At 34.1% G+C, this 27128-nt stretch overlaps 1 protein-coding gene across 2 annotated transcripts in view; it reads left to right on the plus strand.

Annotated features, from left to right (window-relative positions):
- Positions 1-27128, plus strand: part of SLC28A3 (solute carrier family 28 member 3) — a 140003-nt gene that overhangs the window by 46619 nt on the left and 66256 nt on the right. For both annotated transcript variants that reach the window (XM_031945462.1, XM_031945461.1), the window contains 2 exons: positions 23572-23661; positions 26293-26375. In XM_031945462.1, coding sequence (XP_031801322.1) covers positions 23572-23661; positions 26293-26375 — 173 coding nt within the window. The remainder of the gene's footprint in view (positions 1-23571; positions 23662-26292; positions 26376-27128) is intronic.

Genomic DNA, 27128 nt, shown 5'->3' on the forward strand with positions numbered 1-27128 from the left:
TCCCTTTTAAATTATACCCAATTAAAATACTTCATAGGTTTTATCATTATAATAATAGTCTCCAACAACTTAATTAATAATTTCACAGAATCTAAATCAAAAGGTGTTAATTTTTTTCAATAATATAATTCCATCATTTTCTTCACAAAATTTCTTATAGTCATTTCCCAGAATTTATATTATCAGAAAATTTATAGAAGGAATAACACACACAATATCCTGAATTTAAAACATAAAACAATTTGCATTTCCAAATTATCTTAAATAGCAAATCATTTTGTCACTTTTAGTATTTTACATTACTCACATTTAAAACGCAATATAGACTTACCCAGTTTGTGGTAATAATAGTTAATATTTATATGATGCTTTCAATATGCTGAGTCTTCTGTTAATCATTTCTTGTAACAACCCTGGGTGGGGAAGGATGCTAGTTTTATCTAGTTCATATATTAATAAATTGAGGTAAAAAGAAATGAGGTTATTTGCTTAAAATTCACAGCCAGAAAATCCATATTTTCCTCAGTCTATGCTCTTTCAGAATTTTGCTTAATGTTGAACTGCATTGGTTTAGTTTTAGGACAAACCTTTATCACATCAAATATGGATTTACAATCAGAAAATCAAAATGTCAAATTTTCACAGGGGCCTTGCACTTCTATTATTTCACATTATAGGGACCACTATTCTGTTGGTCTATTTCCAAAAATTACATGTGGCCATCTTGTATTCTCATTCCCCTCTTTAGTATCCATGATGATTTTACATTCCTCACATAACTAAAATATACTCCTGCAATGGTCCATCAAAGACAGCATTTTAGTATACTACCTTCAAATATTTCCATGTTGCAAATATATTACTATATACAGTCCATATCATAAAGAATAATCAGGTTTCTCATATCTTTATCTCAAGACATCAGAAACTTCCCTAAAATATCTCTTTACAAACTTGGTTTATTTTCAAAATGTTTTCTCTCCCTCTTCCTTCCTCCCTCCCTCCCTCCCTCCCTCTCCCTCTCCCTCTCTCTCTCTCTCTCTGTCTCTGTCTCTCTCTGTCTCTGTCTCTGTCTCTGTCTCTGTCTCTCTTTCATTCTTTCTCCTTTTCCCATTCCCTTCCTTCTCCAGTGGAGCCCTTCAAAGAAAAAAAGTTCTCCTTTCATGTTCTGTTCTCTTTCATATCCCTGTCTATAAAACCCATCTTCTATGAATTTCACTTTTGTAATTTGGCATTTTTTTCCTATATAACTCTGGCTAATTGAAATTATCTTTAGGATCCTAAAAAGGTTATAAACACATGGTCTTATTCAATTTCTAATTCATCTATAATTTTACCTTACAATTTTTTCCTTAAGTTGAATACAGTCAGAAAGAGTGGCAGAGGTGGTGGTAACTAAAGGTCTAACCTTCTGTTGAGGCATAGGAGATAGGGTCTAAATTCTCCCAGGTTTAATTAACAACTTACAAACACCTGATCTATTCAAATAACAATTAAGGACCATTATATAGTTCATAGAAGTAACACAAAATTTTTTTCCAAATTGAGTTTTACTTATTTGTTGAAGTCCAGCTCCAGTAGGAAAATTAGGGCATGTCAATCAGGAGCCAGACAGAGAGAATTCAATATGAACTCTTCAAATTTATTGATCAGAGAGACAAATATTTATATCTTCAATGCTTATAGACTTGATACAAAATACAATCTTTGATATTCCAGTATCTTTTCTAACAAGTACAATCTACTGAGATACAAATGATTAAACCCGGATCTTGGCTACTTCGACAGAGATGTAGATAGTTGAGATACATATTAGAGTAAAATTATATTTAAAAAAAAAAAAAGCTTCTTATTTTCAAAACATATGCACGAATAATTCTTCTTTACACATTTCCACAATTATCATGCTGCACAAGAAAAATCAGATCTAAAAAGGAAAAAAATTAAAAAGAAAATAAAATGCAAACAAATAGCAACAAGAAAGTAAAAATACTATATTGTGATCCACACTCACTCCCTACATTCCTTTCTCTGGGTGCAGGTGACTCTCTCCATCACAAGACCCTTTGAAATAGCCTGAATCACCTCTGTTGAAATGATTATCATTTCATCAGAATTGATTATCATATAATCTTATTGCTGTGTACAATGTTCTCTTGGTTCAACTCACTTCACTTACCATCAATTCATGTAAGTCTCTCCAAACTTTCCTGAAATCATCCTGCTCATCATTTCTTAAAGAACTTATTCCATTACATTATTACTTATTCCATAACTTAAAGAACTTATTCCATTACATTCAAATACCATAACTTATTCAGCCAATCTCATGGAGAATAGCTACTACATTCTAACATAAAATGTATGTAGCCTCTGGGACCCTCAGCCTTTTGTTGAGTAAAAAATTTACTGATCAGGAGATCAGTTAACCCTAAGACTAGGTTAACTGAAGATTGGAATTATTATGGACAGGTCACATAGATAATTAAGAATCAAAGCTTCCTGTATATTGTTATACCTTTATTGTCTTTATCTTCATCACTGATTCAGAGTGCAATGGGTTTCTCTGACCTTCATACATATAGTGTTAAAGTCTAAAATGATCTAAGTCTTATCTAAGACACATGGACCAGACAAAGTCTGCAATAAGGCAGCCTCATAGGTTATAACAATGGGAAACAAGAAGCAGATTGAAACAACCATTTGTTAATAATAGCCAATCCATTAAAAAAAGAGGACTACTTGGGGTGAAAAGAAAACAAATAGAAATTGGGAAAGAAGTAGTTGCCTTGAAGTGTCTTAGAGATATTTATTCAACTAAGTTGCAATTAATGAAATTATGTGTAATTCCACATTTATATTTCTGTAGCTTCAGGATACTGAAACATCAATAAAGAGGAATAAAAGAGAATGAAAAATAATCAAACACATCTTGGGTGACTTAACTCAGATCCCTCAATCTCTTCCAAGAATTGATTGAGTTATCCATGTTCAAAGGAATCCTGCACATCAAAGCCAAAGAAATAAATTTTATTCCCCTTTACCTCCTACCTCTCTGTGTGTGGGTTGATAGCCTGCTAAGTCAATGAATGAAAAAAGCAACTATTAACTCTTATGATGAACAAAGTACTACCTTAGTGGATGATTCCCAGCCTTATCCTCAGAGAGGATGAATTACTTTTCTTACCTCTTCTTCCTTTTACCCCTTAAATGTCAGCTCTTATCTTTTATCAAACCAGTCCCTCGATTTCTGTCCATATGGGCCACTATTCTCCCCATCATCCAGTCTCAAAATACTGGATTCATTTTTTAAAATTATTTTTTCCTCAAGCTTATCTTTAAGTCCATTGTCACTCAGATCCATTTCATTCCTTCTAATCCTCCCTTAAGTAAAAATAAATAAAGTTTTAAAAATAAGAATAAAACCATCAACAACAAAAAAGCTTTCAGTTAAACAAAAATAATTGCCATGACTTCTGACAATGTATACAACATTTTGTTTCCAGAGTACTTCACTTCACTGCTAAAAGGAAAAGTTTTAAAAATTCTTTGTAATCTAAAACCAAATCTAATAATTTTTCAGACCTCAGTTATTTTTGCTTACATTGTTGTAAATTTACATAATGTATATTGTTCTGTATTGTGTTTGCTCTGCTTAATTTATCTTTTTCTATGAAAATTCCTTTCTAAATTTTTCTAATTTCTTTTTTTCAAAAAGAAAACAAATTGTCTGTCTTTTATACAAAATACAAAAATACAAAATATTTATATATATATATATATATATATACAAAGATATCTATAATCATATACACACATAGATACATATGCATTCATATACATCTATGTAAGACTGTACTGTGTTTGCATGTCCTTTTTTTCTCTAAAGGTATATAAATCTTCCAATATAAGTCTAAGACTTTCCATATTTTTCTAAATCCACCAACTCATTTCCTACACCACAGCAATATTTCAATCTTTATTATCTAGAATAGTGTGAAGCAATATTGATTAGACTAACATATTATATAGCTTCCCTATTTTTCTTTTTTTGATTAAGTCTATTTTAACTTTAACTTTGTTTGAGAATATGATTACAATAATTGATTTTTTTAACCTAATAAACTTATTCCTGATCTTTATTATGTTTGTGTATATCTCTTATTTCCTATTTCTCCTGACTCCCTGACCTGCTACCTTGTCCTCCTATTACTTAACCCACCCACCCACCTCCCAAGAATCTGTCCTTTATTCTTTCCCTTAACCCTTTCCCTTTTCTCTTTTGTTTATATCTGAATTTTAGAGGACTTTTATAGCCTTCCAAATATATATGTTGTTCCCTCCCAAATATACATGTATGTATATATGTACTGTTTCCTCTTTTACCTATTCCCAATAAGAGTAGAATTCCAGAACTATCAGTTCTCCTCCCCACCTAATTTCTCTGTGTCAGTTCTTGCTCTTGCATTTCATTTGTACAATGTTGGAGTCCAAGTCCAGTAGTGAATTAATGGCATGAGATACAGGGGCCAGGTGGAAAGAATATGGTAAGAACTCTTCAAAGTGTATTGATCAGAGAGACAAATATATATATATATATATATACCTCCAATGCTTATAGACTTGATACAAAGTATACTTTTTGATGTCCCAATAGCTTTTTATAACAAGCAAGGATCTGCTGAGATGTAAATGATTAAGCCCTGATCTTGGTTACTTAGACAGAGATGTAAATAGTTGAGATAAACATCAGAGTAAACTTATCCTATCAATGTCCTCAAATACCTTTCTCCCAAATGCCTTCAGTTTCCATTGTAAGCTGCTTTTCCTGTCCTAAAATCAGATGTAAGCCTTTGATCCATTATATAGTTGTTTTACATTTTGCTTCAGTTGCTAGATGTCTAATCACATATTAACAAGTAGTTTTTAAGTAGCTATGAACTGCTTTTCTGTTTTCCTAAATTTAGGGCAAATAGATTACAATTTATACATTCTTTTAATGGGTTTTGATTTTAAATGCCAGAGAAACTGAGGCAAGATAGAGATTAGAAAGTATTTAATAATTTATTTAAAAGGGAGAGATTTACTGGGACCAAATGGATCCATGGTTTGGTCCCAGAGCTGAATGAGACAATCATCTCCAAGAATCCAGCAAACAATGAGAGTTCTCATAGACATATATATGCATGGCTCAGACTCAAGGGATAGACTGAGTTGGTGGAGGAGTCAGGATGCTGAGAGTGGGAACAGGACGCTGACAGGATGGGGTGAGCCTCAGGAGACGGGGGCACCCCGGAGATGAGGAGAGGCATCTTGATAAGACAATATCTGACATTCTGATAGCTTGGCATGGGGAGAGGCCTTCTGATGTTCTAAAATATACGATCTTTTATCCTTATTAAATATTCTGATTAAGAAGGAGGGGAGGTTTTGCAGGACAATTATAAACTGAGGCAGAATACTTAGGGAAACTGAGGCAGGACTGGGTCAGAATAATTAGGGAAACTGAGTCATGTAATTTATGGAAAATTAATTTTTGTCTGCCCAGTTTTTCTGATTTGTAAAGATAACTAATATTGATTGTTACTTAACAAAAAACAAATGATATATAAATATTGTCTGCTTTATTGGATAAAAATTGCTTCCTATTTTGATAACTCTATGAGTTTTTAGTTATGACCAATATACAATGCTAAGGTTGAGATAATTTTTTGTTTGTATATAAAATTATACTAAGCAAATTCAACTAGGCCTCACTAGGCCTAGGAAGATAGTGTGTAAAAACTCTTTCTCTTTCCTTCTCCTTTGACTTGAAGAAGGGATAAGAGGGAGAGAAAGAAAATATACATAATGAGATTTAATTTGTTATTTAAGATATGATGGAAGTAATTGTAAAGGAGCTTTAATCTGTTATGCCACAGTTCTCTTTTATTGTGCTGACTCAGTTTCCCTAATTATCCTGATAGGATCTGGGAATAGTGAATCATGGAGCCTGACCCTCACCCCATCTGCATTCCTCCAAGCTGGGTTGGGTCGGAGTTTTATGCAAGGCTTTGAGTCTACTGCTATTGAAACTTTTCCTACAATACTTTAGCAATTGTGATTCCAGTGATAATAATCTCATGAGCAGCCCTATGAGAGTTGACTCTTTCTTACTCCCACCTGGAGTGGGAAATTACTTCAGACAAAATAGAATTCAAAGAAAGGTTAGTAAAATTTGCTATTTTCCTAATTGTTGTTTTTTTACTAATTTCCAAATTCCATGATCAATTTTCTCAAAATTTGTGAGACTTTGCTAAAGTGTTTTGCTCACAAAATTTTTGAGAATCTGTAAGATGTTATTTCAATTTTCTTTTCTAACCCCTTTTTTTCTATGCATTTTTTTCAACCTTTGGCTAGAAGTTTTAAATTCACAGAAAAAAAGTTAGGCCCTTTTTTTAGGAAAATTTTTCAGGATACAAACTATACTACAAAGGTTTTTTTTCTGGTTGGTTGCCTATGACTCTTTGCAGGCAACAAAATCTAGCCCTCACAACAAGCATGACATGGACATTCTGCACAGAAACAGATATAGATACAGACAAAAATGATATGGAAGAAAATTGTCCCAACTTTGCATAACACCATAAACTTCAACCATTCTTTTGCATGTGCACACACGCACACACATATACAAATTACTGTTAAAGAAATCTCCTTTTAACCAGAAGGATATTCAGGATTGGGGCTGTTTCCAAAAGATAGCACATTTGCTACCTAAAAATATTAAGAAGATCTTGAGCAGTATACAGTGTAATAATAATTGTATATAATTCCCTCTGCTGTTATATTCAAGCAAGGTATCAAAAACATATTTAGTAGTAGTGTTCAAAGACAAGGGTAGGGAAACAGAAATCTTAAATGAAGTTTTCATTGCTATTTTTATGCTAAAGGGGGTTTTGACAGAAAAAGAGACAAGGATCTTTTTAGGTAAGCAAGAAGGGTTTGGTATTGCTGGGTCATCTTAAGTTTAGGGCTTTTTTCAAGTCCCGCCCCTCAAACCCATCTTTTCAGAAGATTTGAGGCACAATCTACAGTCCAGATAGATGGAATTACACATACAAAGAAGCTAACTTTTGTTAGTCAATTGTGGAAATATCCATTTATACATAGTCATGAACTGCAAAATCGGTAGCCAAAAAAATTATCAGTTGTACCTTAGTACCTAATTGTTATTAGGAGATAATAAAGATCTTTAGAATATAGCTGATGAACTATATGTGGGAGGTCCCTGGTTAATTGCAGAAGTCTTTTTAAAGCTCTTTGAATCAATATCACCAATATCTGAGGGCAAGCAGAAAAGCCTTCCCAAAACTGATGAGCTAAATTATTTAGTACTCTTTTTATTGCCCACAACTGCTCCTAATTTCTTTGGTAAAATTTCTTTTAGAATTTGGATTAGGATCTCCTCCTAAAATTTGAAATAACTGTCAATGCATGTGTTCCCAGTTTCAAATACAGTTTTATCCATTCAATATCCATCACTAATTCCTGATAATCATTTAAAGTAATCAAATTATCCCCTCTAATTTCCATTTTAGAATTGGTGTAAAATCACTGATAGATTGCATCCAGAATACCTCCTTATCTGTGCTCCCGAAAACCTTCACGACCCTGAATTTTTTTATATATACATATTTTTAAAAATTTTATTGTTATGCTTTTCCTATTTTTTGTAAGATATTATTAAAACTGTGCTATTTTTCTCCCCCGGTTTATTTAAGCAAAAATATCATGGTGAGAAACAAAGAATACATATTTTCTTAAAAATTTAAAATAAACTTAAACCTTGGCAATGCTTGTAAACTGCATCCTAAAATAAACCTAGCATATCAAAAGGAAGTGGACTTGAGTGAGTCTCTAGTGGGGAGAGAATATATTCTATACTATCTATACTTCCATGTGACATCAAGGGAAGCTGTTTGAAGAGAAGTAAAGTATTTTTGATTTTCCCCCAGCTAATCAACATTAGCATTTTAAAAAACAGGTTGTTTAGATGGAGTTTTAACTTGCCTCCTCTTATTGATAGAAAACTGGCTAGCTATTTTATAATTTGAATTGGATTATTTAGATCAGGAGCTGGAAAGGCTAATTGTATTTCAAAATGAATGTCCCTTTCTCTTTCTTTGGTCCTCTAAAGTGTTTTTGTGAACTAGCCCCCTAGGTATAAGAATTTAATTTCTCTATGGGTCTGTGTCTATGAGAGATCTGAACAGGAAGCCTGGAGATGGGAGGGGAGGAGGTGCTAATTCTTCCCCTCTTCCAGTATTCAGGTTTTGCAGTCTCTGCCCTCCTGTCTTCCTCCAGAGTACTGATAAAAGAATTTACTTTAAGGATTTAAGGGAACTGTCTCTGAGGGTTAGAGAAATATACCAAAATAAAGAACACAGAAATTGGAAGATCTCCCAGTCTTCAGATACTATTCTTAGTCCCTGCTATCTGATTGATTTTGCCTTATTTTGAATTCAATATGTATACTATATTGATATCAGTTGGACAATAACCAATCTTATAAATTTTATTATATATATATATATATGTATGTATTCCTATATGATAGCTGATACTTTATATTCTATATTTATTTGATATTTAATATCCCCCTGTGTCAGCCTGGTGATTGATATATATATATATATATATATATATATATATATATATATATATACACACATACCTCCAATGCTTATAGACTTGATACAAAGTATACTTTTTGATGTCCCAATAGCTTTTTGTAACAAGCAAGGATCTGCTAAGATGTAAATGATTAAGCCCTGATCTTGGTTATTTAGACAGAGATGTAAATAGTTGAGATAAACATCAGAGTAAACTTATCATATCAATGTCCTCAAATACCTTTCTCCCAAATGCCTTCAGTTTCCATTGTGAATTGCTTTTCCTGTCCTAAAATCAAAGGTAAGCCTTTTGAGCCATTGTATAGTAGTTTTACATTTTGCTTCAGTTGCTAGATTTCTAATCACATATTAACAAGTATTTCTCTGTTATTTCAATCAGAAAGGGGAGTTTTGGTGAGCCAAGTTACTCTAAGATTCAAGACCTGGAATGGATTTTTACCTCCTAGCCTTCTACAGTATAAGATAATTGCTCTTCTTAACTTTTCCTACATAATTTTGCTTTTTAGAATCATATCACATTCTACTCTACCCCCATTTTTCTTTCCAACTACTCAATTACTAAGGATAATCTTAGAATGTGGTTTATATTTCCATATATAAAGAGTAAACAATCTGTCCTTATTGAGTCCTTTGTAACTAGTTTTTAATGTTTATCTTAAATTTCTTTTGAATCTTATATGTCAAATTTTCTTTAAGTTCAAGTCTTTTTGCAACAAAATCCTGAGAGTCTGACAATTCATTGAATATCCATTTTTATTGTTGTTAATTATTGTTGTTCAGTATTATGCTTAACTTTGTTGGATATGATAATTTTGCCTACAACACTAGTTCTTTTGCTCTTTGATATGTAGTGTTTCAAGACTTGTAGTTCCAAGACTTAGGTTTTGTATGATTCTAATTGTGGTTCCACTATATTTCAATTGGTTTTTTCTTGCTTGTAATATTTTCTCTTTAAATTGGGGAATTTCTGAATTTTGCTTTGATGTTCCTGTAAGTTTTCCTCATAGGATCTCTTTCAGGTGGTAATAGGTGGATTTTTTCTATTTCTATTTTGCATTCGTGTTCTACGACTTCAGGACAATTTTCTTCAATTATTTCTTGTATTGTTGTATCAAGATTCTTTTATTTTTATTGTAGCTTTCATGTAGTCTGATTATTCTTATGTTTTCTCTTATTGACCTGTTCTCCAGATCAGTTGTTTTTCTTAGGAGATGTCATGCATTTCCTTCTATTTGTTTTATTCTTTATATTTTGTTTTATTTTTTTTATCTTTATTTGTGTTTAACATCATTGGTCTTGGGTTAGAAATTTGTTGGCTCCTTCTTGCCCAATTCTAATTTTCAAGCAGTCACTTCCTTAAGATTCTGTGTATCCTTTCTCATTTGCTTGACTTTTCATGGTTTCATTTTTCTTGGATTGTTCTTATTTTAAAAAATTTAAAAATTTAAAAATTTTTAAAAATCTCTCTCATTTGAAGATTGGATTTTTTTTTAAGTTCTCCCATAAATTTTTTTGGATAGGTGATCATTTGATGCTATTTTTTTGAGGTAAGAGAAGGTTGTTGTTTTGGTTTCTTTTCCTTTAGAAGCCTTCTCTGAAAATGAACCCCAATCTTTTTTTTTCATAGTAACTTTCAAGAATTAGATTCTTTCTACTTGCCTGCTCATTTTTTTTTTTTTTTTAATAAGAGCTTGTTATTGTAATTACCTCTAGTTCTAGGTTGTGGATGATAGTGCCTCTGACCTGAGATCCTCCTTCAATTCTCTCCTCTGATCTGTAAGTGCCCATGGCCAGCAGTATCTCTCCTCAACTGCTTCTACATATACTAGTTCTTTCTCATCAGGGATCACAGAGATCACAGCTGAATCTGACTTCTCTTATCAACAAAGGTTCCCTCAATCTTCCCCACTCAGACCCAAAATAAATAAATTCCTGTGGCTGTGTGAATCTATCTTCCAAGCCAGCTAGCCCCAGGATTCATGCTTGTGTTTACATTCCATCCTAGGAAGTCTGAGGAGGGCCACTATTCTGTCTACCACCCCTCTTTATTTTTACTGCTCTACAATCCTACATTAGCCTTGAGGTACTATTTTGTCTTGTTTGTGGGGGAAATTTAGAGACCTTTGAATTTTCTGATCTACTCTTTCATCTTCCCAGAATCCTCTTCTCTTCATAATTTCTTAAACAATATGTTATTTATTTCATTTGCCATAGTCTGTCTTCATACACCAGAATTTATTCAGCCATTATGTAATCTGTGGGAATTCCATTTTTGGTTTCTACCACAAAAATGCTTCTATAAACACAAATTAAAACAACTCTGAGATACTATTATACACCTCTCAGATTAGCTAAGATGACAGGAAAAGACAAAGACAAATGTTGGAGGGGATGTGGGAAAACTGGGACACTAATACAATGATGATGGAGTTGTGTACTGATCCAACAATTCTGGAGAGCAATTTAGAACTATGCCCAAAGAGCTATCAAAATGTGCATACCCTTTGACCCAGCAGTGTTTTTATTGGGTTTATATCCCAAAGAGATCTTACAGGAGGGAAAGGGACCTGTATGTGCAAAAATGTTTGTGGCAGCCCTTTTTGTAGTGGCAAGAAACTAGAAATTGAGTAGATGCCCATCGATTAGAGAATGGCTGAATAAATTGTGGTATATGAATGCTATGGAATATTATTTTTCTATAAGAAATGATCAGGAGGATGATTCAGAGAGGCCTAGAGAGACTTACATGAACTGATGTTAAGTGAAATGAGCAGAACCAGGAGGCATTATACATGGCAACAAGATTATATGATGATCAATTCTGATGAACGTGACTCTTCCCAACAATGACATGATTCAGGCTAGTTCCAATGATCTTGTGATGAAGAGAGCCATCTGCACCCAGAGAGAGGACTGTGGGAACTGAGTGTGGATTACAACATAACATTCTCACGCTTTTTCTTGTTATTTGCTTGCATTTTGTTTCCTTACTCATTTATTTTCTTTTTTTGATCTGATTTCTCTTGGGCAACAAGAGAATTGTATTAATATGTTTATACATATGGGGTTTAACATATATTTTAACATGTATAACATATATTGGACTGCTTACCATCTAGGGGAGAGGGTGAGGTGAAGGAGGGGAAAATCTGAAACACCAGGCTATGCAAAGGTCAATGTTGTCAAATTATCCGTGTATATGTTTTGAAAGTAAAAAGCTTTATTTTAAAAATGTTTCTATGGATATTTTAGTATACATTCTACATCCTTAGGATAGAATCCTAGATCAGTGATGTCAAAAACAAGTACAATGTCATGACTTAGGAAACCACAAATTAATGCTATGTTTTATTATATTATTTATTTTGTTGAACATTTCTCAATTAAATTGTAATCTGGTTCCAGCCTCCTGGGTAATAGTAAGGTCCTATGCTTGACACCTCTGGGTTGAGAACTTTCTGGCAAAGTACAACTACTACTGGTTGAGCTCTAAAGATAATTCTAATTTGAAACAACCCTTTTTGTAGTGACAAGAAATGGAAAACTGAGTGGATGTCCAACAATTGTGGAATGGCTGAATAAGTTATGGTACATGAATGTTATGGAATATTATTGTTCTATAAGAAATGATGAGCAGGATGATTTCAGAAAATTCTGAAAATACTTACATGAACATGAAGTGAAATGACCAGAACTAAGAGAACATTGTACACAGTAGCAACAAGATTATGTGATGATCAATTGTGATGGCCTTGGCTCTTTTCAACAAGGAGGTGATTTAAGGCAATTCCATAGACTTGCAATGGAAAGTGCCATCCACATCCAAAGAGCAAACTATAGAGTCTGAATGTGCATCAAAGCAGAATATTTTCACCTGTTGTTGTTTGTTTACTTGTTTGTTTGTTTTTTCTTCCCCTTTTGATCTGATTTTTCTTGCACAGCATGACGAATAGGGAAATATGCTTATAATAACTACACATGTTTAACCTGTGTAAGATTGTTTACTGTCTTGGGAAAGAGAGAAGGGAGATGGGGGCAAAATTTGGAACATAAGGTTTTGCAAAAGTGAATGTTGAAAACTATCTTTGATCCATTTTGAAAAATGAAATACTATTAAAATATAGATAGCATGTAAAAAAAATAAAGTCCATAAGTAGCCTTAAATATATATATATATATATATATATATATATATATACATATTCTTCTAAAAGATAGCACCTTTGAAGGTACTTTGAAGAAAGCTAGGAATACTAAGAAATGAGGAGACCATACTTTCCAGATACATGGAAGAGCTTTGCAAAGGCAAAAGATAGTTCCTATTCCCAAATTTTCCAAACTAAAGTCAGAGGTTGCTAAAGTCAGAGATCATGACTTCTCCAGTGTCTAGCATCTTCCTCTGCATACATTAAGCATATATTAAATGCTTTCCAAATGTATGCTATAGATAAATGTGCCCTTTCAATAGAAAGCCTTCCAAATGGCCTCAAAAGTGTCATTTCTTTCTAGAAAAGCTTCTAAAAAGCAGGAAAAACCTAGTAAGAATTGTTAGTGTTGCCCAGAAATCGCCTGGAATGGTTCCAGATATGAATTCTATTTCCCCAGACCTCTCTTCAGCACTTACTTTCCTACTCAGAACGCAGAACATTTTCTGGAAGTTTTTACTCCTTTTGCTTTCAGCCTGGGGCCTTGCTATTACCATTCACCTGATCACCTGCCCCACCACTTCAAGCAGGTACCTAGCTTGCTTAACTTGACATTTCACTCCCTACTCCCTGGTAGCCAACTTTTCCATTGGATTTCTTGCCCCTGCATGTTTACACTGAAGTCACGTTCTGTTCCCAACATGACCAAGTCAGTTCTGTCTTTGCTCCAAAAAAGGGATTGTCCATCTCTCCTATGATCTCCTTACTGTCACTGGCACTCTTCCTGAAGAAAATGTTAATGATACATAAGCACAGGGATATGTCTCTTACAACCCCTTCCTCCCTTCCCAACCTCTCTTTTTTCTAATTTCTAAACAATTTTACCAACTTTCTTTTTAGCTATCCTCCAATATTACAGAGAATTAAAGTACATATTGATTTAATTTGCAGTCTAACTATTTATTCTTTGTAGAATTTCTCTACTTCCCTTGCAATGGATATTCAGATAAAACTGCAATTACTCTCATAGGTCCTTTCAGCAAATGCTTAACATGAATATTGCAATAGAACATAGACAAATATTCCACGAAATTTTTCCTTGTTATTTTTGGAATAACTGAATTTATTTAAGTGCCTTTTCAAAGAAAGCCTATGAATACTTTTTTTGGGTCCCCTGGATTTGTTTAATAATAATAGTTAACATGCACTCTAAAGTAATCAAAGTCCTTTACAAATATTGTCTTATCTGATCCTTGCAAATGGCTCTGGTTAATTCTGGGGAGAAATTTGGAACTATGTCCAAAGGGCTATCAAACTGTACATACCTTTTGATCCATCAGTGTCTTTACAGACTATCCCAAAGAGATCACAAAAAAGAAAAAAAGAAAAAACTGTTGTGGCAGCTCTTTTTGTAGTGGTGAGGAATTGGAAACGGAGTGGATGTCCCATCAGTTGGGGAATGACAATAAATGATGGTATATGAATGTTTTGGAATATTATTGTTTTATAAGAAATGATCATCAGGATGATTTTATAAAGTCTTTTTTCAACAATGAGGTGATTCAAGTCAATTTCAATAGACTTGCGATGGAGAGAGTCATTGTATCCAGAGTCCTTATAGTCCTGAATGTGGATCACAACATAGTATTTTCACCTTTTTTGTCGTTTGCTTGCTTTTTTTCCTTTCTCATTTTTTTTCCTTTTTGATCTTATTTTTATTATGCAGCATGAAAATTATGGAAATATGTTTAAAAGAATTGCACATGTTTAACCTATATTGGATTACTTGCTGTCTAGGGGAGGAGGGAAAATTTAGAACACAAGATTTTGCAAGGTTGAATGTTGAAAATTATCTTTACCTGTATTTTGAAAATAAAAAGCTCTTATTTAAAAAAACAACAACAACAACAACAATAAATAGCTCTGATTGATATCATCCTCATTTTCCAGATAAGGTCAGCAAATTATGTGTCCAGGATCATATAATGTCTGAGGCAAAATTTCTGTCAATTCTAGTCAATTCTAAGTCAATTCTGTCCCATTCTAGAATAGGAATGTCACAGTTGATATGATCACTGCCACTGAATACAGATCTCTTGTTTATAATATCAGTTATTATTATTGTTTACTGCAAAAAAAAAAAAAAGTTATGGCATTCTGCTATTACTGCTGAAGCTGAATAGGCCATGATAAAAGCAAGGATAATTTTTATTTGCTCATGGATCATTGTGGCAAGTGACCAGCCTACTGACTGCTTAATCTTCCTAAGATGCCATGTATCTACCTGTTCTCTCTATTCATAATTCTCCAATGGTTTCCCATTATGCATATGATAAATGCTACAATCTTGTTCCTAAACATATTAAGATTCTAACTTGACATTTACTTTTTCCTCATTAGTCAGAATACCTTTCTGGGAAAGGTGGAAATACATGAACAGATGATAATCTAGTTTAGGTGGAAAAACCAAAGAATACCAATTAACAGAAGAACATCCTAATTTTCTACTACTCTCCTCCATGATGAACAGAGGTATCAAACAATTCTTCTAACTGTGACATAAACCAAATTAAAATACAATTGAGAAATATTTACAAAATAAAGATATAATAGAACATAGATAATGTTGATATATGGTTTTCTGAATCAATATGCAGAATCAGGGATCCTTAAGTATGGTTAAATAACTCCATTTCTGACACAGCTGATCTAGACCACTGTCAGGGGAAGGCAGTTAATGAAAGGACCTTACAAAGCATGCTCTGTGAGACTCAGTTGAAGGAGCTACCTTAATTTGTCTTCCTTTGGATGTCCAATTTTTATCCCTCCTTCTTGTTACAGGACTGCCTTATATCCTTCAGATCATATATAATGGTATTGGTCATTAGAAAAATTCTACGCCATTCCTTACACTCAAGTAATTGTTGACAATATCTTACAAACATATGCTAATCATGTCTCTTTTTTTTCCCTTTGGATCATTTTCACTTCTAATTCTTCATATATCGTTGTTTTTACTGATTCATATCCATTTGATATCACTGGGACAATATTATTTTTTAAAATGGAGAAGGAAAGAACAGTTGGTTCATTTAAAGCATATTTTAAACTAATTCAACCCTCTTCCTTCTATGCAATTCTGGGCCCAGTTTATTTTTCCCTATCTGTCCAAATAAAGGTACTAATGAATTAACATAGCACCCTCTCCATCCAATTGCATTTCCAACTGGGCAATTTGCCAGCACAGGGTGTGCACATAATACATAATTAACAAATGTTTGTTGATTTAATTGCTTGATGTCTGGGCTCTTTAAACCATCTTTTTGTGGCACTTCAACATAATATTCTATTAGTGATAATCAATGTCAGTGTCTTTACTTTTATCCTGTTTTCCATTTTTAATACAGGTTTAAATTGGGGCAGTTGTAGCTGTTTATAGTACCCTTTTCTTCTCTTTATCCTTTCTTTTACTTCTAGTGTGGACTGTGGCCTTTGTTCTAGGAGCTGAAAGTTTGATCACAAGTAATCATGAAAATAAGGAATCATTTCCCAAGTGTTCCAATGCTATTTATTTGCATATGGGAACCTGTATGAAATTGTCCACTGAGGACCCTATTGGGACTAACCAGTGAACAACACAGTTCTTTCCTTTCCTTTCCTTTTCTTTCTTTTTACCCTTTCCTTCCCTCTGTTCATGTAGAGTATCATACCTTTACCTGCAGATGCTCTGCACAAAGGACTATAAATTTTGATCCCTGAAACCTCACAAGATATCTTGGGGTTTATGGGGTAGACTTCTTTCTTAAGGGCCATGCCTTTAACCCAGTGGCAAGATATAGATCAAGAAAATTGGTGATGGAACAGGATGAGTAGGAGAGCTTGACCTTTGTAAGTTAAAGTCTTTAACAAGTCTCAGTGTCTGAGGCAACTTTCATTCAGTGATTAAAGCTAGCTATATTAGACAAAGAAAAGCCTCTTTTATTTAGTTAAAAAAAAAAAAAAATCAATCTGGGAAAGGAAGAACTTCGGGGTTTCTGACCAAAACAGAAAAATTGCTATTTATACCTACTCTGAGCCTATCAAAGCTCAAACTATGACCAAGGATATTTGTACAATCCTTCTGATCTTACTGTCTCCAGATAGAGCTTTTCAAGCTATACAGGTCTTTGACCTGACTGCCTCCTCTGGTTCTAGTTTTACTTGCATCCCAATTCTTTCTTTTTGTATAGTTTTGATATGAAGTCACCTATAGTATTTTCTCTTTGGATTTCTTGATCATGATTCAGACAGGTGTTATTTTTATGTTGTCATTGTTTTGGTTTTTTTTGTATTTGTTTTTTGCTGGAATGAGTATATGAGAACTGAGCTTCCCGCTTTTGTTCAAGTAATCTTTTGAGGTAGCAGTTTCCAACTCTTTAAACTCCTGGTTTATAGGGATGAGATTTCTGAATGGTCTTTTATTTCTTAATCTTAAAACCATATTTCTTAGCACATTTTCCCACATAGTGGCCCATGTTAATATTTAAATATTACATTTTCTGTGGAGGATTTTCATAGAATCTTTATACTCCAATCTTCTGCAGAAGAAATTCATACATTGTTTATATGGTTAATTTTATCAATGTAAGACAAGAAGACCTTACTTTTAAAATTTTGCCTCTTAATCTCTGTTAGGGAGGGGGACATGAGTATAATCATGATTAAATATTATTTAGAAGAATAAAACTAAACAGCCCCAGACCCATTTTAGGTCATTATGGTAGGCATAAGAAGGCCACAAAGGGACTTGACAAAAAGATGTAGAATGAGAGATCTAAACTGGCATTGACCTCAAGCACTCTCTTTTTACATTTGATAAAAGCTGAGATCTGTTGTTGGAATTAATTCCTCAAGGTCTCACAGGCAGTAAGTGCCAGAGGAAGTCATATATGAACCCAAGGCCTTGACTCCATAGACAGTTTCCACAAAAATATGGATAGTGGAAGAAGAATTGATAGAAAGAATGAGAAATTGAATGGTACACAAGAATCCTGAAGCTAAATCAAGAGCAAAAGAAAAGCTATTATACATCTACAGCAAGAAAGGGTCATTGAGGTCAAGTAGTCCAACTTTCCCTACCTCAACCCCATTGGACAAATTTAAAAATTTGAGTTTCATGGAATTAGAAGCAAGGAGGAGAATACAAATCAACAAATCATGAATCATTGCTCTACAAAGTACTAAATGTATTGAAGGTCCAATTAATTAAAGAAAATTGAGAAGTTTTGCTGGAAACTTGAAAGGGTTGAAAGCTCTAAAATGTATTCTTACCCAATAGATTTGGTAATTTTTTCCCTTTATTTTCCTTTTTGCCTTCATCCCTAAAATTCCTCTTATTTACTAAGGGTTATTTAAAATCTGATCAATCACTCAGCAAATAGTTATATTTTGCTTTAGGGAGAATCCTTGGTTAAATGAGAGAGACATAAGGGAGTTTAGGATAGAATGCTTGACCTCAAGGGACTGGGGTTGATAAGGAAACTAAGGCATTATTTTAATGGGATTTTTATTGATATATTTTATTTCTTTTAATTAAAGATATAGGGTCAATTCTATTTTTATTAGCTTCATTTTCTTTATCTGTAAAACAAATGGATTGGACTAGCTGGCCTGAGAGCCCTTCTTGCTCTAGATTTATAATCCTATTATAGCCTGTAACCTGCCATAGAGCAGCAATAAATCAGTTGGCTTATTGACAGTGGTGGAGTCAATCAAGGATCTCCTACCACAACCACACCCACCCACAAAATTGTTGTCATTGACCTTGGATTGTTTTGTTATTGTTTAGTTCTTTTCCAATCATGTCCAACTCTTTGTGACCCCATTTGGGGTTTTCTTAGAGATATTAAGAGGGGGATTGCCTTTTCCTTCTCCAACTCATTTTACAGATTAAATGAGTGAGTACACTAAGGAAAACAGAATTAAGTGACTTGTCCAGGGTCACACAGCTAGTATGTGTTTGAGGTTGCATTCAAACTCAGTTTTTTTTTTTTCCTAATTCCAGGACCAATACTCTGTGCCACTCTTTTTATTTCTAGCACCTAACATAATGTCTTGCACTTGTGGACAAATAATAATAGGCAAGTAGGCTCAGTGCACAGTGAATTGGTCTTGGGGTCAGGAAGACCTGGATTCAAATCCTGCTTTTGACACACAAGATCTAAGACAAGTCAGATGGCATCTCTTAATCTCAGTATTCTCATCTATAAAATGAGGGTTGTTATAACATCTAATTCATGTGAGACATATAAATATACATATATATGTACACAGACACAGTACACAGACACATATATGCCAGCCATTATTATTATCTTATATTTAACAACAATATAAAAACAATAATAATTTATCTCAATATTTTTATTTAAGCACATTATTGTTGTTATTATCATACCATTTCTTCCAAAAAAAACTCTACAAATGGTGGAAATTGCTAATATCTGCTAGTGAAAAAAGTTTCTACAATGGTAATTCTCTATCCCAAAGAAAGTACAATTGTGGATAAAAAATGACAATAGCTGAAGGCCATATTATACTATAGAATATGGTGCAAAGACTGCTGGCCTGAGAATCAAGAAAACTGGGATTCAAGTCCTGCCTCTGGCAAAGACTGACTATATGATCTTGGACAAGCCCTTCAACCTCCAAACAATTTTCAGAATATAAATGTCAGGCCAGATGCCAATCAGCTTTGATAAAGGTAGTTTCCTCATGGGGAACTCTGGGATTCTAGCATTCTACTCATCTTTCTTTATTTCTCATCATTCTATCTATTTTCACTTCAGCCATCCCCTCCTCTCCTGCTCTGTGCATGAACTCTACCCTTGGGTTGCTGGGCTCCCTTTCCCAGGCGAAATTTCATTTTATCTTGCTGGCATGTCAGTAAGGACTATTTCCCTTTAGCTATCTTTTATGTGTCCTGTTAAAATATAAGCCTTTAATTTGGAACTATGCCTACCGATAAAACTGTGCATACCCTTTGAAACAGTAGTATCTCTAAGTCTGTATACCTAGGTTTGTATCCCAAAGAGTTCATTAAAAAAGGAAAAGGACCCACATGTACAAAAACATTTACAGCAGCCCTTTTTGTTCTGGCAAGGAATGAGAAACTGAGTGGATGTCATCAGTCGGGGAATGGCTGAATAAGATATGGTACATGAATGTAAAGGAATATTATTGTTCTATTAGAAATGATGATTTCATAAAAACCTGTAAAGACTTACAGGAATTAATACTGAGTGGAGCAAGCAGAACCAAGAGAACATTGTACACAGAAACAGCAAGACTATGTGATAATCAAATGTGATAGACTTGGCTCTTTTCAACAATGAGCCAATTCCAATAGACATGGGATGGAAAGTGCCATCCGCATCCAGAGAAAGAAAGAACTTTGGAGACTGAATGTGGATCAAAGCATAGTATTTCCCCCTTTTTTGTTGTCTGTTCTTTCTTCTTTCTCCTGTATTTTCCCCTTTTGGTCTGATTTTCTTTGCACAGCATGATGAATATGGATCTGTTTAGAAGAATTGCACATGTTTAACCTAAAACAACAAACAACAACTCTTTTAGAGCAAGAGCTGTCTTTCTTGCTTGCATTTTTATCCCAAATAATTAGCACAGTGTCTGCCACTTAGTAAATATTTGTAAGTAATTTATCCATCTTTAGCTTTCTATAATAGTGACTATATAGCATCTTAACTTTTGATAAACTTCATTTTATAGGCATAATTTATAAATATCATCTCATTTGCTCCCCTAGAATTGAATTGACATGCATCATTTTCAGTTGGGGGCAGCTGGCAAGAATGCTTGGATTTGGTTCCATACTGTGGGACAATCCTAGTAATCATCCAAATTAGAGAGGGATTATGGAAGCTCCTTATACATGCATAACTTGAGTAATTAAGTTAACTGTTCTATGCTTGGCAGCAACTGCAATTAGACCCAGTCCTAGTGGATTAGTTATATGAATGTGCCCATTAGGGCTAAGTACTAAGTGAAAAAGAAGAAAACAAAGAATTTAAGTAGCTGAAGCCCTAATAATACAACTGAGCGCCAAAGAATGTGTGTTGGGGGTGGCCAAGCAGGTACATCTATTTTTCTAAAGAGCTATTTTCAGCCATTAACCCATACTCACAATAGGCAGTAATCCCAGTGGGAGTCTACAAGTGGGAAGAGGGCGTGGGAAGGAGTGCCCCCAGGGGAGAAAATTAGGCACAAAAAGCAGAAGCTTATAGAGAGATTGAATTTATCTCAATTTAAGGAAGAATTTGATGTGAAAAAAATTGTTTACATATGGGTAAGTGTGTATGTGTGTATCTGAGTATATATGAATCTTGGTATATGTATGTATGTAAGAAGATATATATATATATATATATATATATATATATATATATATATATGAGTAGTTGCATGAGTGGGTATGAATATATATATGTATATACATATAAATGTATGTGTATGTCTTTGTATATATATATATATGTGTGTGTGTATGTGTGTGTGTGTGTCTGTGTATACACACACACAGACACACACACACACACACAATCCTAACTCCTCATGATACTTAACTGTAGCCTGCTTGAGAGAGGTATGGGGGATGAAAGGGAAAAAAAAGAATTAAAAAAAATTAAAAAAAAAAGCAGAGAACAAAAGAATATCCTACAAGGAAGCAAAGGAAAGATGGATACTCATGAATGTATTGTCTTCTGTTATCATATATATACTTTCTAGAAATGGAAACTTATCGTTATATATTTTAAAACTTCCCTGATGTTCTGCTGGGCACTTGGCAATGTTTGGGGGGAGGGGAGGGGGAGTGTTAAATTTTCCTTTTCTGTCTTTCTTTTTCTATTGTTTTTCCTTATTTTCTATTCAGTTCAATTTAAAAAAAAAAAAAGTCCAATAGTGACAAATTCATGAAACAATTATTATATTGCAAACAATATGCTACAAAAACAAATAAAAATGGAATAGTCATTATCCTCGGGACCTTATATATTTTTTAAAATTTTATTTTATTTTCAGAAAAAAGTAAATATGAAACACAGAATTACCATGAGGAGGGTACTAGACACTGAGAGGTAGATAGTACAAGGTAATATTGCATATAGAGGGAGAGGCTTTTGATTCAAACACATTGCTCTGCCCTTTGCTGACTATGAACCCGTACAAGTGATCTCATCTTTGGGCTTCAGTTTCTTCATCTGTTAAATGAAGGAAAATTTGGACTCGGTGATCTCTAAGATTCTTTTTATCTCTAAACCTGTGAGGCAATTCACTAAAAATTCAATTCACTTAAAATGAATAACACAACTTGTTAGCTTCATTTTTCTCAGCTATAAAGGTCCCTTCTGATCCCAAATCCTAAAGAGAAATCAGAAGAGGCATCCTGTAGGAGGTGGCATTTTGGTAGACCCTTGAAGAAAAGCTAGGGATCCTACAAACTGAGGAAAATTATATGCTAGACAAAATTCTGTTTTATTATTGTTCAGACTCTGTGACCCCATGCAACATAATACACCAGGTCCAACTACCTTCTACTAGCTCTGTCCAAGTTCATGTTTATTATTTCCATGACAGTGTTTATCTGTCACATCCTCTACTGCCTCCCCTTTTTTTGCCTTCAATCTTTTCCAACATCAGAGTCGGTTCTAATGAGTCTCATCTTCTCATTATGTATTTAAGCTTCAACTTCAGTGTTTGCTAGAGAAATATATAATAATAAACTTGAAGAGCAGCAAGGTGGAGCAGTAGATAGAATTAGGAGGACCTGAGTTCAAATCCAGATTCAGACAAATGCAACTCTGGTTGCTTCAAAAAAAAATTAATGCACCTGAAAGGAGGGAGGCCCAGAATGCCACTGGCTTTAAATGTAGAGGAGGGAAAAAAAGGAGTTTTTATATAATGAGTAGGCTTTCCTTAATAAGGCACAGTGGATTAATTTAAGATATTAGACCACATTAAGAAAGGTGTTTGTTTGTTTGTTTTTTTTAATGCCCCCCCCTCCCTTTTTTTCTTTATGTAAAGTAAAAAATATGTTATCCTAGTATCTTTAGATTAAGCATGGAAGTAGTTTCTGAGCCTGCCACCAGGTGGCAGGAGCAGTCAATCATCCTGAGGATTCAAAAGAAATTCACTGTGTGTTTCAGGCTTGTTCAATATCTTTACTACATCATAAAACAAATTGTACACCTCCATTGTCATATATCACTAATCATCTGGTAAAACTTCGTTTTGGGTGTTAACCATAATTTGGGTCCATAAATTAACCATAAATTGTTCACCATAAATTTAAGTTAACCATAAATTGGGTCCTAGAAATTCCAATTTATTAAATTTGAGAAACTTCTTTATGACACAGAGAAACGTTCACTCAGTATTTCATATGTGCCTGAAATGGCACTTATACCCAGGGGTCCTTTATTTCAAGGCTGTCCCCTAACCCCTGACCCATACTACCCTCTTATTTGATCTATTCTGTCTTTTTCCTTTCTCCAAATCTAGAGACTCTATCCCAATTGCTTTTATCAGTTTTCTTTAGACTTTTTAATCTGATGAGTCATGAATTTTTGCGGGTCAAAAGAAATTGGAGGTTCTACTAAGCCCCATTAGTACTCTAGTTCATTAGACAATTGTTCTTTCTCCCTCTCCTTTTTTAACAGCGATTTTCATTTTTATATCTCTATTTTTTTTATATTAAGGAAGAAGACATCAAGGATCAGAGTGAATCAAGAAAATATTCACTGAGATATCGTAATGAACACAATGGGGATAGTAAAAATACTCAGCAGGTACGGTTTGATTTTTGTGGTGACTTTTGTTGGTTCCCAGGCACAAAAGTAATGGAGCACTTAGTATCTGCAGTAGTTTTATTGTTTCCTTCTCCAGGAAACTGAAGCAAACAGAGTCAAGTGACTTGCCCAGTGTTGTACAATTAGTAAATGTCTGAAGCCAGGTTTGAACTCAGGAAGAAGAATCTTCCTAACTCCAATTCTGTCACTCCATATACTGAGCTACTTAGCTTCCCATATTATACTATGCTATATTATACATTCTTCTGTATTACAAAATATAAGCACACCAAAATGGAACCCTGAAGAAGAGATTTTAGTTCCTTAAGTCTATCACTTTATTTCCTTGGGCCTAAGTTTCCTTATGTGAAACAAGTGTGCTAGATTATAGGTCCTATTAATTTAAATTCATCAAAAATATTTTCTCTGCAAAAAATCATATAACCCAATCCATTATATACCTACCATGTACAAAACATTGTGCTAAGCTCAAGGGTATAAAGGCAAAATGAAAAATTATTTCCACCTACAAGAAGCTTATATCCTATTCTGAGAATGGAGGAGGGGAACATACAATAAATAATAACAACAACAGCAAACAACAATAATAGCTCTTATTTAGCTCTCAGAAAAAAACTTTACAGATTATTATTATTATTAATCTCATTAGAGTTTCACAATAATTATTATCATCATTTTATAGATGAAAAAATTGAGTCAGAGAGAGGTTATATGATTTGTTAGAAAATGTTTTCAAACTAGATTTGAACACAGTTCTTCTTGACTCAGACCCAACACACTATCCAATGTGTAATCTAGCAAATAAGAGAAAGGACTAATAATGAGGGGGATCAGAAAGGTGGAACATGAGTTGGACTTTGAAAGAAGCTAGTAGTAGAATTAAAAAAAGTAGTGCCTTCTGACCATAGGGGACAGTTTGTGCAGAGACACAATGACAGGAGCTTGGAGAACCACAAATTCAAAGCAAGCTTGACTGGAATATAGAGTACCCAACTTGGGGCCATGTGCAAAAGTCATGGAAAAGTAACTTCAAAATGAACTTGATCCAAAATAAGAGTTTGAATAAGAATAGAGTTGGTAGAGCAGAAGGGTGAGGATACTTTCTTATTTAAAGCAGGTGAGAGAACACAGACTGATGTTATAGTAAGAATTATTTTTGTAGTCCAACAGTATAGGAAACTTTCAGACAATTGTCCTGCGCCTCTAAGACAGAGTTAAGTGACTTGTCCAGGATCACACAGCTAATCAAGGAACAGAGGAAGTGACCAGTCCTTACTTCTAAGGTCAATTTTTTATACCCACTATACCACAATGCCTCTCAAAAATTCTATCTTCATGCATAAAAAAAATGAAATTTGGAACTATCTTCATAAAGTTATCAAACTATGTATACTCTTTGACCCAGCAGTGTTACTACTGGGCTTATATTCCAAAGAAATCTTAAAGAAGGGAAAGGAACCTGTATGTGCACGAATGTTTGTGGTAGCCCTCTTTGTAGTGGCCAGAAACTGGAAACTGAGTGGATGCCCCTCAATTGGAGAATGGCTGAATAAATTGTGGTATATGAATGTTATGGAATATTATTATTCTATAAGAAATGACCAGCAGGATGATTTCAGGGAGGCTTGGAGAGACTTACATGAACTGATGCTGAGTGAAATGAGCAGCACCAAGATAACACTGTACAAGGTAACAGTAAGATTATACAATGATCCATTCTATTGGACGTGACTCCTTCCAACGATGAGATGATTCAGATCAGATCCAATGATCTTGTGATGAAGAGAGCCATACACTCAGAGAGAGAGGACTGTGGGAACTCAGTGTGGAGCACAACATAGCATTTTCACTCTTTTGTTGTTTGCTTGTATTTTGTTTTTTTCTCATTTTTTCCTTTTTGATCTGATTTTTCTTGTGCAGCAAGATAATTGTACAACATATATTGAATTTAACATATATGTTAACATATATTGGATTACTTGCCATCTAGGGGAGGGAGTGGCTAGAAGGAAGGGAAAATTTGGAACACAAGGTTTTGCAGGGGTCAACATTGAAAAATTATCCATGCATATACTTTAAAAATAAAAGGCTGTAATAATAAAAAGAAGAAAAAGAAGGAAGAAGAGAAAAAGGAAAAAGAAGAAGGAAGAAGAAGAAGAAGAAGAAGAAGAAGAAGAAGAAGAAGAAGAAGAAGAAGAAAGAAGAAGGAGAAGAAGAAAAAGAAGGAAGAAGAAGGAAAAAGAAGAAAAAAGAAGAAGAAGAATCTGGGAACTTTCATATTGGCCATGTCCAGAAATGTATGCTTTTTTTTGTTTTTTGCTGAGGCAATTGGAATTAAGTGACTTACCCAAGGTCACACAACTTAAGTGTCTGAGGTAAGATTTGAACTCAGGTTCTCCTGACTTCAGGGCTAGTGCTCTATCCACTGCACCATCTAGCTGTCCCTATGTTTTTTCCTATATCCATTAGACTGAGAGTTTTCTTTGTATCTCTAGCTCTCACCTTAGTTCCTAGAACACAGCAAGTTCTTAATAAATGTTCATTTGTGCAAGTTCATCTTTTCATCTAGGAAATAATTATCCTTATTCTTCTCATATATTTTATTTTCAGGGAGAAGAACATGTCACTATTGAGCAAGATCTCCCCAAACAGAAAGAAAGCATAGAAGAAAATGAACTGATACACAGGAAAGGGTATGACTCTTAGATAAATCTCAGATCTAATTTAACTTCCTCCCTTTACCATCCCCCCAGTTATACTCACTGACAGATTTCCCCAAGCAACTAAACAGAGTTCACAAAAAAAGCAGATGAGTCATTCAACACTGAAAGCAATAGGCCTTTTTATATGGCATGTTTGAGGGAAGACTCAACAGGCAAGGAGGTATAACCTAACTAGATATAACCAAGGAAAGGGAGTAACTAGAAATGAGCTAGTAAATGTTTGTTTGTTTGTTTTAACAACCAGATCATATAAATGTTGGAGGGGATGTGGGAAAACTAGGACGCTAATACATTGTTGGTGGAGTTGTGAACTGATTCAACCATTCTGGAGAACAATTTGGAGCTATGCCCAAAGGACTATCAAACTATTCATATTCTTTGATCCAGCTGGATCTTTACTGGGTCTGTATCCCAAAGAGATCATTAAAAAAAAAAAAAAGGAAGAGTCACATGTACAAAAATTTTTGTAGCAGCCCTTTTTATAGTGGCAAGAAACCGGAAATTGAGTGGATGCCCATTAGTTAGGGAATGGCTGAATATATTATGGTATATGAATATAATGGAATATCATTGTTTTATAAGAAATGACTAACAGGATGATTTTAGAGAAGCCTGGATAGACTTACATGAACCAATGCTAAGTGAAATGAGCAGAATCAAGAGATCACTGTACACAGCAACAAGAAGATTACATGATAATCAATTCTGATGGATGTAATTCTC

Source organism: Sarcophilus harrisii, chromosome 1 (genome assembly GCF_902635505.1).
Source record: "Sarcophilus harrisii chromosome 1, mSarHar1.11, whole genome shotgun sequence".
Lineage (NCBI taxonomy): Eukaryota > Metazoa > Chordata > Mammalia > Dasyuromorphia > Dasyuridae > Sarcophilus > Sarcophilus harrisii.